The sequence below is a fragment of the Macaca thibetana genome, chromosome 15, assembly GCF_024542745.1.
Source record: "Macaca thibetana thibetana isolate TM-01 chromosome 15, ASM2454274v1, whole genome shotgun sequence".
Classification (NCBI taxonomy): domain Eukaryota; kingdom Metazoa; phylum Chordata; class Mammalia; order Primates; family Cercopithecidae; genus Macaca; species Macaca thibetana.
In genome coordinates, this window is record NC_065592.1 from 78,713,295 (window position 1) to 78,726,619 (window position 13,325).

General features: G+C 42.2%; 1 protein-coding gene across 1 annotated transcript in view; it reads right to left on the bottom strand.

Annotated features, from left to right (window-relative positions):
• The window catches only part of SMARCA2 (SWI/SNF related, matrix associated, actin dependent regulator of chromatin, subfamily a, member 2), a 182,204-nt gene that overhangs the window by 57,677 nt on the left and 111,202 nt on the right, over positions 1 to 13,325 (bottom strand). Inside the window, 1 exon segment of the mRNA XM_050761733.1 lies at positions 11,887 to 12,105. Coding sequence (XP_050617690.1) covers positions 11,887 to 12,105 — 219 coding nt within the window.

Consider the following 13,325-nt stretch of genomic DNA (forward strand, 5'->3'; position numbering starts at 1 on the left):
TTGCAATGAGCCAAGATTATGCCATTGCACTCCAGGCTGGGAGACAGAGACTCCATCTCAAAAGAAAAAAAAAAAGTAAAAGTTGCTGGGCGTGGTGGCTCACACCTGCAATCCCAGCACTTTGGGATGCCAAGGCAGGCAGATCACCTGAGGTCAGGAGTTCAACACCAGGCTGACCAACATGGTGAAACCCCATCTCTACTAAAAATACAAAAAAATTAGCCAGGCATGGTGGCACACACCTTTAATCCCAGCTACTTGGGAGGCTGAAGTAGGATTAACTGCTTGAACCCAGGAGGCAGTGGTTGCAGTGAGCCAAGATTGTATCACTGCACTCCATAATAGCTGCTTCAGGTGATTTTAGAGGTTATTGTTAGATAGGTGGAAGGGAACTTGCAAATTAAAGATAATATAACTCAACCCATGTCTTAGTTCAGGCTGCCATAACAAAATACTATTGACTGGGTGACTGATGTGACGGTTAATGTTGTGGTCAACTTGACTGGGCTAAGAGATGGCCAGATAGTTGGTAAAATATTATTTGGGGAATGTATCTGTGAGGTTGTTTCTGGAAGAGATTAGCATTTTAATCTACATACTGAGTAAAGAAGATTCACCCTCACACACATAGGTAGGAATCATCCACTCCATTGAGGGCTGGACTGAAACAAAAAGGCAAAGGAAAGGTGAATTCTTTTTCTTGAGCTGTGACATCCATCTTCTCCTGCCCTCAGACACAGGAGCTCCTAATTCTCAGGATTTTGTAATCCAGGATTGATACCAGTGGTGGTCCCTGCTCTGGTTCTCAGGCCTTCAGATTTGGACTGAATTATACCATTGGCTTTCCTGGGTCTCCAGCTTGCAGGTGGCATCTCGTGGGATTTCTTGCATGAGTCAAGGCCCATAATATATCTCCTCTTATACGCGTCTCCACATATCCCATTGGTTCTGTTTCTATGGATAACCCTAATGCAGCTTATAAATGACATACATTTCTCAGTTTCGGAGGCTGGAAGTCTGAGGATAGGGTAGAGCATGGTTGGAGTCTGTGAGAGTCCTCTTACAGCTTGCAGATTGCTGACTTCCTGTTGTAGAAAGAGCTAGGGGGCTCTCTAGGGTCCCCTTTATAAGAGCACTAATTCCATTCATGAAGGCTTTCATGCTATAATAACCTTCCAAAGGGCCCACCTCCTACTATCACATTGGGGGTTAGGATTTCAACATATGCATCTTGCAGAACATAAACATCAGTCCACAACAACCAAGGAAGGCCAGGAGACCTGTCCAAGATCACATACTTATCTGGTAGCAGTGCCAGAACCCACGTTCCAGGCTCCTGAGTGCTAGCCCCAGTGTTCTTCCTGCAGGCATGCAGGGTTACAGAGAAAACCAGAGTAAAGACAGTTAATAGCCTTGTGAGTATAGGTTGGCAGGCAGCTAGGTAGAAAGTCAGGGTAAAGAGAGTTAATAACTGAGGGAGCATAGGTTGGTGTATAGCTAGGTAGAAAACCAGGGTAAAGAGAGTTAATGGCCGAGTGAGTATAAGCTGGAGTGCTTGAGATGAATAAACCTGCGGTCCTGTAACATATTCAGCAAGTAAACATACTGTCCTCTTTTAATTCCGTTAGTGAGTAAGTGAAAGGAGCTTCTTGATTCCCAGTTTTACCTTTCTCTTGTCACCCCAAGCCTTGTCATCAATACACAAAAGAGAACGTAATTTCTTCTTTTTCTATTATCCATTAGATCTTCTTTGAAATAATTTGAAACTTTCTTAATAGCTAATATGTATTTTTGAATCCTTCTTATATGCCGGATTCTATGTTACTCACATTTAATCCTCAGAATACCCTATCAAGTAGGTTCTGTGATTTTCCCTAAGAGGAAAGCAAAGCTATGAGAGGTGACACAAGGTCCCCAAGGTCACAGAGCTAATTAGGTAGAGCTGGAATCTGAATCTCTTGGTTCATCAGATTTCAAGGCATGTGCTCTTAATCACTATCCTAAATTCTCCATATAGAGAGCCATCAAAAGTCACAGTTACTTTTCTGATGCTTGCCGGAACCCTGAGGCATAGTGATGACGAAGCCACCTTGCCCTGTCTCTCCTTCCTAAACTGTACTCTTCCCACCTCCACCCCTTAACGAAAATTGTCTTCATGTAGCCTTTTTTTTTTAAATTCTGACACTGACTGAAACATGTAGCCTTATTGATTAAAAACAAAACAAAACAAAAACTGGCCGGGTGTGGTGGCTCATTCCTGTAGTCCCAACACTTTGCAGGGCTGAGGCAGGAGGATCACTTAAGGGCAGGAGCTCAAGACCAGCCTAGGCAATAGAGTGACATCCTGCCTGTACAAAAAAAAAAAAAAAAAAAAAATACAAAAATTAGCTGGGTGTGGCAGTGCGTGCCTGTAGTCTCAGCTACTCAAAAGGCTGAGGCGGGAAGATTGCTTGAGCCCAGGAGTTCGAGGCTGCAGTGAGCCTGGGTGACAGAGTGAGACCCTGTTTCTTAAATAAAAGTAAAAATGCAAAAAACAACAAAAACCAAAGCTTGATTCAAATGGACATATTTCTAAAAGATTGTTTCTAAAATATAGTACAAATTCCTAAAATATTATTTCTCTGATTTCTCTGTAATAGTTTGCTCCATTAAAAGATAATGTGAAATTATTGGGGCTCCTTAGTATCTGTAGGCCAAATTCAGTTTCCCATGGTTCCTTTCGATGACTGAGTTTGATTTCAGAGCTGAACCCTGATTTCAAAGGACAAAACTCAAAACCAGAAATTCCAAGCATCAAAGTTTTAAAATCAAAACAATTCCCTCTCGCTCCTCAATCTTTAATATTTATTTTAGTGTATTTCAGTTGCACCTCTGAGGACTATCCTATTAAATTTATTCTCCCAAATTATATAAAATGGGAAACATTAAGTCCAATGGGCTGTTAAAGCAGTCTAGTCACTGGATTTCAGAAAAAAATAAAAATTATACAAAGTTGTTAAAATTATTTTATTAGTATCAAGTATTTTTCCAAACAATTCAAAACTGTTACCGCTCTTAATTAGTTCATTACTTCCACCCTGAAGTATTGAAGAACCTGGAATTTGGCAAAATCCAAATCTATTTTCTAGGTCCTTAGCTCTCCCTTGTGTATAAAAACGGAAATGCAGCTTGCTAGAAAATTTTGCCCCAGTAAATCTGATGACCCAATTTTAAAAGCTAAAATGCCATTTGATAAAAGAAAAAAAGGTCCACGTTTACAAAGCTTCTCACAATCTTACAGAAAAAGCAAGAAAAGATTTTAAGTGACAAAACAAAAGCAGCCAAATATTACAAACATGATGCACAGTATGCTTTAGAAAAACGATCCTCCCCCCGCCACAAAAACATTTTGCCAGTATAAAATAAAATATTTTAGGGGGAAAGTACATCTACGAGAATCACTAATGCTCGCAGCTGAGTGATTCCAGCCCCTGTCTGTGATTTCAGGCTGGATCATACTTAATCCAGCCCAGAGGAGGCATTAGCTTGTTTGAAAGATTTCTAGGGAGAGAAAAATCCACAGCCCACCTCTTCATACATGTGAGGAAATATTTTATTTCTCATTGTGTATTTCCATAGAATTTCAAATATCTTGTTCTTTAACCTTTCTTCATATTTTCCCCAGTTGTTTGTGACTAATTCACCATGGATTTGTCTGCCTTTTCCTGTGTAGAGTTTAGCAGTTTGGCTTCCTGTGATGAGAGGCCAACTCAGAGAGCTTATCCTATATTTGCAGCTTGGTATTATATAGCTTTTTAAAGACACTCAAGTAAATTCTCTTGAGATGTATCACATTTTACTCTACTGTTTAGCCCCTAATATTATAAATGTTAAGAATCTCTCATTTTGTTTTTTATTTTTATTTTTTTGATGGAGTTTTGCTCTGTCGCCAGGCTGGAGTGCAGTGGTGTGATCTTGGCTCACTGCAGCCTCCACCTCCTGGTTCAAGTGATTCTCCCACCTCAGCCTCCTGAGTAGCTGGGATTACAGGCACCCACCACCACATCCAGCTAATTTTTGCATTTTTAGTAGAGACAGGGTTTCGCCATGTTGGCTAGGCTGGTCTTGAACTCTTGGCCTCAGGTGATCTGCCCGCCTCGACCTCTCAAAGTGCTGGGATTATAGGCGTGAGCCACCACACCCAGCCTCATTTTGTTTTTTCTACTTTATTAGACTTTGGGCAGAAGAAAAACCCAAAATCATTTTAGTAGTCAGCAGACATGATGATGGGAGCCCCATTTAGGCACGTTCACCATGGGAAGCTCAGACTCTCACCTGGTGACAGACCGGTCAAGGAAGAGGAGGGTGTTCTGTCTTTCTGCAAGGTTCCTCTTGAAATTCTATGGCTTCTAAAACTTGCTGTTATCTATCGCTACGTTTAAAGATCTAAAGAAGTCAGTCTCATTACCATCATTTACAAAGTATTTATTAGGGCCCAACTGCACAGGACATCACAGAACAAAGCGGTGTCTTCCCTCATCACCAGGAGCTTATTCAGTATACCACAAGAAGTGTCTACACATTCGGACAAAAGGACCCCATAGTAGATACATGATGCCGTAAGAAAGGTAACAAGAGACACCAGCAAATAGGAGAAACTTTTTAAAATTACAGTCTTAAGACATTGTGAGACAAAGGCATACTACTCTCCAGCTGGCTGGCAATTGCATATTATCCAGAGCACATGAGCTAGAATGCATTCCAATTATCTTGAAGTGCTGTGGGGCAAAACTCACTCATGCAGCAATTAAATAAATTCAGGGATATCACTAAATGTTTTAAGGAAGGGAAGGATTCTGAAGTTGGCAGAAAGAGCAAAGGAACAGGAAGAATAGTAAAACATAAATTCCAGAAACCACCACCACCCTCCAGCCCGCTTTTTGGCTCTGTAATCACCCCAATTTTGCAGAGCCCCTGGCTCAATAATGATGACTGCCTTATGGTGCTAGAAACAGCACAGCCAGTGTACATAGGGCTGACATTAAACCAGAAAACCCCGGCCCACTGGGCTTGTCAGAATTTAGGTAGATGGAATGCCTGCTCTCACACATAAAGAAGCAAATATGTGTTTCCAAGACATAACCAAGATGGATCATTTCTTGTGCATGCGCAATTACACACACACACACACACACACACACATATATACACACACACATATATATGTAATCTGTAATATATCACTGTTATCACTTTGGGCACACCATGGGAAAGTTACAAAATTGTAATGGATGGAATATTTGTTAACCATGTTAATATTCTCTTTCACACTTTCTAAAAGAGCCATCCCTTGTTCGGGTAGTTACTCATTGCCTTGAGCAGAACTAAGATAAAGTTGGTATGCAAAGACAAAAATGACAACACCTTTGACTTCCAAAATAGGGTCGTGAATTCCCTTCACCACCTTTACAATCAAAAGGCAAACCTGGTGGACCGGGAGTCTCAGAATGGCACCAGAAGCCACAGCACATGGTGCTATCACTCGAGAACATGACAGGAAGGCAAGGAGGTGAGCCTTCTTCCATGGAGGAAACAGGAGTCAAGAGGAAGAGAAGTACGGACAGGACTGAAGATATTACTAACTACCTATTACATAATAAAGACTCTGTCAGGCCAGGCGTGGTGGCTTATACCTGTAATCTCAACACTTTGGGAGATGAAGGCAGGTGGATCACTGGAGCTTAGGAGTTTGGGACTAGCCTGGCAAACGGGGCAAAACCCCGACTCTACAAAAAATACAAAAATTAGCTGGGCATGGTGGCGTGCACCTATAGTCCTAGGTACTCAGGAGGCTGAGGTAGGAGGATTGCTGGAGCCTGGGAGGTCAAGGCTGCTGTGAGCCAAGATTACACCACTACACTCCGGCCTAGATAACAGAGTGAGATCCTGCCTCAAAACTAAGAATTTGTCTGGTCTTTGTCCTGGGTTCCTGGCATGGAGTTTCTATAATGTTTGACATCTCCGTAGTGATAGGAATAACTTTGTTCAAATAATGAGCTGTCCTGTGTGATACGCCCCTAAATGGCTCCGGATGGGCACTGGTCACCAGAAAGACCAACCACATGACTAGAGGGTTGGGGTTTTGAGCTAGTCTGACCTCCAGGGAGGGCAGAGAGGCTGGGGAATGAATTCAAGCATGTGGTCAATGATCTAATCAATCATGCCTATACATTATGAAACCCCACTGAAAACTCTGGACATCTAGGCCCAGTAGCACTCCCTGGTTAGTGAACACACTGATGAGCTGGAAGACTGATGGACGCTGACTCCATGAGGAGCAGACAGAGGAGTCCAGGTTTCCTCCCAGACTGCATCTTGTGCCTCCATTCATTTGGCTAGTCCTCTTTTTTCGAGATAGAGTCTAGCTCTGTTGCCCAGGCTGGAGTGCAATGGTGCCATCTCGGGTCATTGCAATCTCCACCTCCTGGGTTCAAGCGATTCCCCTGCCTCAGCCTCCCGAGTAGCTGGGATTACAAGCACGTGCCACCACGCCTGGCTAATTTTTTGTATTTTTAGTAGAGATGAGGTTTCACCATGTTAGCCAGGATGGTCTCGATCTCCTGACCTCATGATCCACCTGCCTCGCCCTCCCAAAGTGCTGGGATTACAGGCGTGAGCCACAGTGTCTGGCCTAGTTCTCTTGATTTGTATACTTCATAAAGAATCTGAATCGGTTGCTAATGGCACTTTCCTGAGTTCTGTGAGTTATTCTAGCAAATTATCAAACCCAAAGGGTTCATGAGCCCCTGGGTTTATAGTCAGTCAAAAGGGTGGGGGGGCCTCGGGACCCCCAAAGTGTGGCTGGTGTCTGAAGTCAGGGAAGTCTTGTTGGGGACTGTGCCCTTCAACTTATGGAGTCTGTGCTAAGTCTGGCTAGTTTGTGCCAGCACTGAATTGCAGCTGGGTTGAAATGCAATACTCCCCCTTCAGAATCCAAGCCTGGGGTGTTTGGAGGCAGAGGTTGAGTGGAGAGGAAGAGAATGAGGCACTAAAACTGCTAAAGGTGGATTTATTGGAAAGCTAATGAAGCTTGGGCTTTAGGCCTCTCACTCACAAGCTCCTTCCAAAGCTCTAGGAGGACCCCTCACTATGTGATCCCAAATACAGTTACATACTTTTATACAATTTGCAAACTTAAAACATTTTTGAATTGCTTTCTTTAAAAAGCTCTAGGACCCACCCAACCATCAGATTCTAGAAGCTTCAGGTTTGACAACCCCTGATGGTGTCTTAGCAACTGTTGAGGAAGGGGCCAGTTTCACTGCACCTTGCATGTTCTGGCACAGTGTGGAGAAATCAGTCATGGAGGGTTTGCAGACTTCCAAACAGAACACAAAAGAGCTAAGAGCACCATGAGGCCAAAGAGGCCAGAGGTCTTATGAGATGTGAGAATGGAGGACAGCTTCTAACTAGTGCCTGTGGCCAGGCTCCCGATTTCAATAGCACATGTCATCAAGGTCTCTAAAACAATGAGATGAAACCAGCTGCATGTAAAGACCTCCCAGGACAGGAGCAGACCAGCAGCTGTATGCTGAGGTCACTGGAGACCCATGGGGAGCAGAAGAACCAGGATGCTCGCCCCCAATGCCATACTTAAACACCACATCTTTATCCAGATGCCACCTTGGAGAGGAAGATGGGATGGGAGCCCCAAGGGGAAGAGAGAAACAGCCCAGAGGGTAAGTGAATGTTGAACTGACTACCACAAAAAGATGACGCTAACTCGAGACCAGCTAACACTAAAGACATTTAAGTTTCCTCAGTGGAAATAGGAATTTCAAAACAACATAAAATACCTTAAAAAAATAACTGAACTGCGTTTGAAATTGTGATGCTCCTGATTAAAAACAACATTATGAATGCAGAAAAAATTTTAAATTCCACCAACTAAACAGATTCTCTAAAGGACACTGTAGGAATTTTTAGCATGCCATGATTACAAAATAAAACCTGTTTACAATGAAACCATAACACCATTTGCAAAGAAAGTGACCATAACACTTAAATTTAACCTAAGTGTGCTGAGGCAGGGATAGCTAAATATTCACCAAAATTTTGTTTTCCTGGGCTCACAGCCAGACCACATTTCCGTCTCTTTTGCAGCTGGAGTGGCCACATAACCAAGTTCTAGCCAATGGAATTATAACCATTTAGGCAGGGCCCATTAGACTTCCATACTCACTACTTCATGTTGTTTTCCCCACTTCCAGCTCAAGTGGATGGAGATGACCAAGTTGGCAGAGGCTCTGTCAGCCTGGCTCTCTGAATGACCCTATGGAGAACAGGTGTCCTCACCAATCAAGAACACCTACTATGGACTTCCATGGAAGTGACAAATCAACTTTTATTTATTTTTCTGGATAGGTCCATGGACAGGGCATGTTGAGGTCCATCTATGGACATTACCCACATCTATCTATACCCTTATCTGTCACTCCAGTGCTATTTCAATTTGGCAATTGATGGGCACTTAGTATTTGTACACAGAAGTCCTAAATTCTAACAAGATACAGAGCCAGCTTATCAACTAGTCAGGAAAGCAGGCAGGTTGGCAACTACCGAGAATACTAGGAAACTGTAACTGAAGGACAAGCAAAGAAATGTTAAGAGGACAATTAAAAGTGCAATGAATATTTATCTGTGAAGGCGCCACAGAGTGGGTAGCAATTGAACTGGGCCTTGAAGGAGGAGGAAAGTTGAAGAGAAAGAGGAAGGTAGAAAAGTTCAATCCAGACTTACCATGAGTTTGCAAACATTTTATCCATGGGGCTGTGATGCTAAAGACAGAAAAAAATATTGTTTTGTTCACCCCAGGGAAAAGAATCAAGGCCTGTAAGGAGAAGCTACAAGGAAAGAAGATTCTATTCAAAGGGAGGAAGAACTATTAATCAGAGCTGACCATGAACTGCAGGGGCTACACAGAAAAAAAAGGTAGTTTTTCCTTTTAGGGATGGCCAGCCTCCTGGCACAGAGATTGCAGAGAATGTGATTTAAGCAAGGGATGGGAAGCTGTTCCATTCAACTGCCTTGCAGCTCTGCGATGCTATGTATCTTCGATGTCTCTGCCAAGCAGGCTTTGTAAAACATTGCCAGGAAAAAGAAGAATTATTTTAGCCCTGTTACAGCATTTCTTACACAACGGTCCTTGCCAAACTCCCTTTCAAGGCCATGTTGGCTGGGTTCACGCAACGTGTTAAATCATAAGCCAGTAGAGAACATCTCTTCACATCCAGGCCCATGAGAACCCCTTCAATATCATTTTATCATCAAAAAAGCTTAACAGGCTAATATTAAATAGGATTGCTGCTGGTGAACACCAATGACAGGAAGCATCTACTTTGCATGTTTAGGCCATGGGGCATGTTGCATCCATTGCATGTCCTAGTTAATAGCAAGTTGCCAGTTTCATACCAAATATGGGCATGCAGTTTTCAAAGGATTAGATTACAAAAAGATATGTTACAATAAAGCTGTTTTGAGAATAGTTTCATCCTTCTTGGATGACTTAGTATGTTGCAAGGCATTGTAGAATTACAATTATAAAAACCAATTTTCACAGTGTAGTTTTGTAAAACAAACTAATTTTCCATTTTTAAATGTGTGTGCTGTAGATAAAAGAAGTCTACTAGATGCACTAAAAAGAGAAATGCTCTCCTAACACTGCTGATAAGTTAGTCACTTTCCCTTTCCTCTTAAGTTTATACTTTCATTTTCACAAACACTCACTGAGTCTTTATGCTAGGCACTGTGTTAATCATCAGGGGTAGAAACTGAATGAAAAAGAGGAAAAAAAAACCAGATGTCTTAAACTGGAAAACTTTCTGAGATTCATAATGTTGTTTTTCTTAAGGGTAATTCCCAATGATTATTTTTAAAAAGTAAGTTCAGCTACATTCTTGCCCAATAAACAAGGTTATTTTGCTTTTAATGTCTGGAGAGTAAACATATCAAAGCTTAGCTTTAAAAATTTTGCCCAGCCAGGCACGGTGGTTCACGCCTGTAATCCCAGCACTTTCGGAGGCTGAGGCAGGTGGATCACCTGAGCTCAGGAGTTTGAGACCAGCCTGACCAACATGGTGAAACCCCATCTCTACTAAAAATATAAAAATTAGCCAGCCATGGTAACGTGCTCCTGTAGTCTCAGCTACTGGGGTGGCTGAAGCAGGAGAATCACTTGAACCCGGGAAGCAGAGGTTGCAGTGAGCTGAGACCGCACCACTGCACTATAGCCTGGGTGACAGAGAGAGACTCTGTCTAAAAAAAAAAAAAAAAAAAGGTGGCCCAGATCATTATTGTCCCATCTGCTGTAATAATACTCCAGGTACTCAATTTATTGCTTAAATAAAAGTTTTCCCAAGCTCAGAAATATATATTAACCAAAAAACTCTTCATATTATAGAATGAATCCTAATTACATAACTATAATCTCAATAGTGAAACAAAATTCATAAAATCATATTCTGAGGTCACTGTACTATTTGACTGGATATGACAATAAACTAATCACACAAATGTTATGTTTTATACACAATTGTTCAACCACAAATAATGAGCAGTGCTATTCAGAATCACAGGCTCCCCCATCTTTTCAAAATTCAGGTCACATCCCTCTCATCATACAACATCCTAAGTAAATCACATCTCAAGCGGTGACAAGACCTGTTCACCATCGATATATAATCTCAAAATTCTGCCCACTGCCTTTCTACCCACCTACCTACTTAAAACCTGGGTCCTAAAATCCATGTTTCACAAAGCTTGGGAACTGTATTCCCTTTGGATAAAACGAACAACTCCCTGAAGCTTTTGTTTTGCTTGGTGTTTACCCAACTGCACTTACTATTTCCAGCATGCATTTACTGGCTGTGTCTGGACTGCATGTCCCAGGTTGCTGTGCCTTTCTAGGTACTAAGTCTACTCCCAAAAATGGGAAGTAGAGCTAACCCTTCAAACGGAACAGTCACCCGGGCCTCAGCGTTCACACATGTGACTCCTAAGAGCATTTTGATATTTCTGTGCTGCCCAGGGAACATTCTGAGATTTCAGTCCTCAGTCAAAATGAGAAATCACCATTTTCCAAAGGGGAAACAACATAACCAAACTCCCAAATAACATTTCCAAGCATCGGTGACCCAAGTCCCAGGCTCTAGTCTGTGTTTGTGAGGGACAGATCAGATCAAGCCTAAATCAAGCATGCAGATACATAAGCACCCACCGAATCAATTCTGTGCTTTCTAACCAGCTGTGTGTCCTGCATAGCCATGTCACCTCTCTGGGCCTCAATTTCTTCATCAAACCAAGCAAGTACAAAGGCACCTTCCAGCTCTAAAAGTACTATCGGTCTACACAATAACAACACAGTTAGCAAAAACTCTGCTATCCCTGAAAGATCTGTGCAGACCCTGCAGAAGTAAAACCTCGATTAAAGACCATCAAGTGAGGGGGAACAATTAAAAAGATCTCTAAGGTGCCCTTCCACATTTTGATTCTCAGTTGGAGAGTGAGGCATGACCAGGCAATTGGTCATAAAACATTAGTAGGTCTCATAGCTCTCATAATCCTGTGCTTCCAATGGCCAGTTCTGCTCTAGCAAAAAAATTCTGCGGATTTTTTCCAAGCACTGCCTTGGAATGCAGAATGACTTTATCTTTTCATGCAACAGTAGAATGACTTTATCTTCTGTGTTCAAAAGCTCCTTCCCTTTGATTGCGAACTCATCCTCCTCAGAAAATTCGATTTGATTGCAAACTCATCCTCCTCAGAAAATTCCAGCTCTAGGCCCCTAGTTTCTCCAAGCCACCAAAAACACTCCAGCTAGTGAGAACAGGTTAGAAAAGCCACACTCACCCTTAGCCACTGCTTCTCTGTGAGGGCGTCACTGTAGTCCACGTCACGGCGCTGGCGAGACCCCCTCCCAAATATTTTCTCCTCCTCTTCTTCACAGGTGAGCCTTTCTACTTCGGCGTCATCCTTAATGATCCAGGAGGGCAGCTCATCTTCCTCCATTAAGCGGGGCTTGCGTTTCGGGTTCCGGGCATCTTCCCTCCGCCGGTCCATGTCCATCCGCTGGAGACATTAATAAGAGGGTCACCGAAAGTCAGGGCTTCTGTATGGTACAGACTTTACAGTACATACAACTTCCCCAAGTCATTCCCTATGGCTGCAGGGTCCCTTTCAACCTCTCTCATCCTGGTTGACTTGTTCTAGCTCATCCCTAAATATCTAGGGAGAGATTCCACTAAGGAAAATCTCTTCCCTTCCTCTGTACCCATCTTTTGAAACTTATTCACACATTTAAAAAGTACTCTTTAAGAATTTCCTTTTCTTAGTCTGTGTGTGTACAAAGCTTCCCCTTTCAAGTAATAGTGGAAAAACTCAAATTGGGAATGCATTTTAAAAATATGACCTCTTGGCTATACACCTCATTGCTTCCCTGGAAGAAACTTATTCTTTGAGTATGGAAAAGAAAGATCTTTAAGAAAGTTTCCTTTTATTCAGTAGGGGTTGTGCTTTGAATTGAACAATCAGGAATAAAAAAAACGGTGACCCAAGGTATCAGTACAGATAGCTAACCACAGCTGGACATGTGGAAGAGACATAAATGGTTTCACTAGTCCATTGGCCATGAATATACTAAATTTTCAATACCTTGTGGGCGCTGCTCATGGGAGGAATGCTCCTGAATTCTTTACATTTTAAACTTTGTGCTCTTACAAAAGTATTATACCACAGAGAGACAGAGCCAGAGGTAACTGCGTTCCAACTACTCTAGTTGTAAGCGAAATGGCTTCCTTTCAGAGCCTTCAAAATGCCTACTTCCCCACCTTCTCTCTTTTTAATAATCCAGTTCACTTGTAAATAAACTTAGGGCCACACACTTGGCTTTAATCTATAACTAAACAATACGATGGATTTTAAAAAAATAATCTGCCACTACATTTCCATCGACATTAGTTCTGTATAAACACTAGCTAGATGTGTCATTTCCACAATGAAATGGACCATCAATCATTGCTATTTACCTTTTCCCTCTTCCTTTGGTTCTACCGTACTGAAATCGGGATTCAATATAATGTTTTCTTAAAAGCTAAAACTGATAAAATGTAAATAAATATCTATGCATACCCAAATATGACCTCTAGAACCTATTTTATTTTTATTTATTTTTTTATTTTTTTGAGACAGAGTCTCGCTCTGTCACCCAGGCTGGAGTGCAGTGGTGCGATCTCGGCTCACTGCAAACTCCGCCTCCTGGGTTTACGCCATTCTCCTGCCTCAGCCTCCCG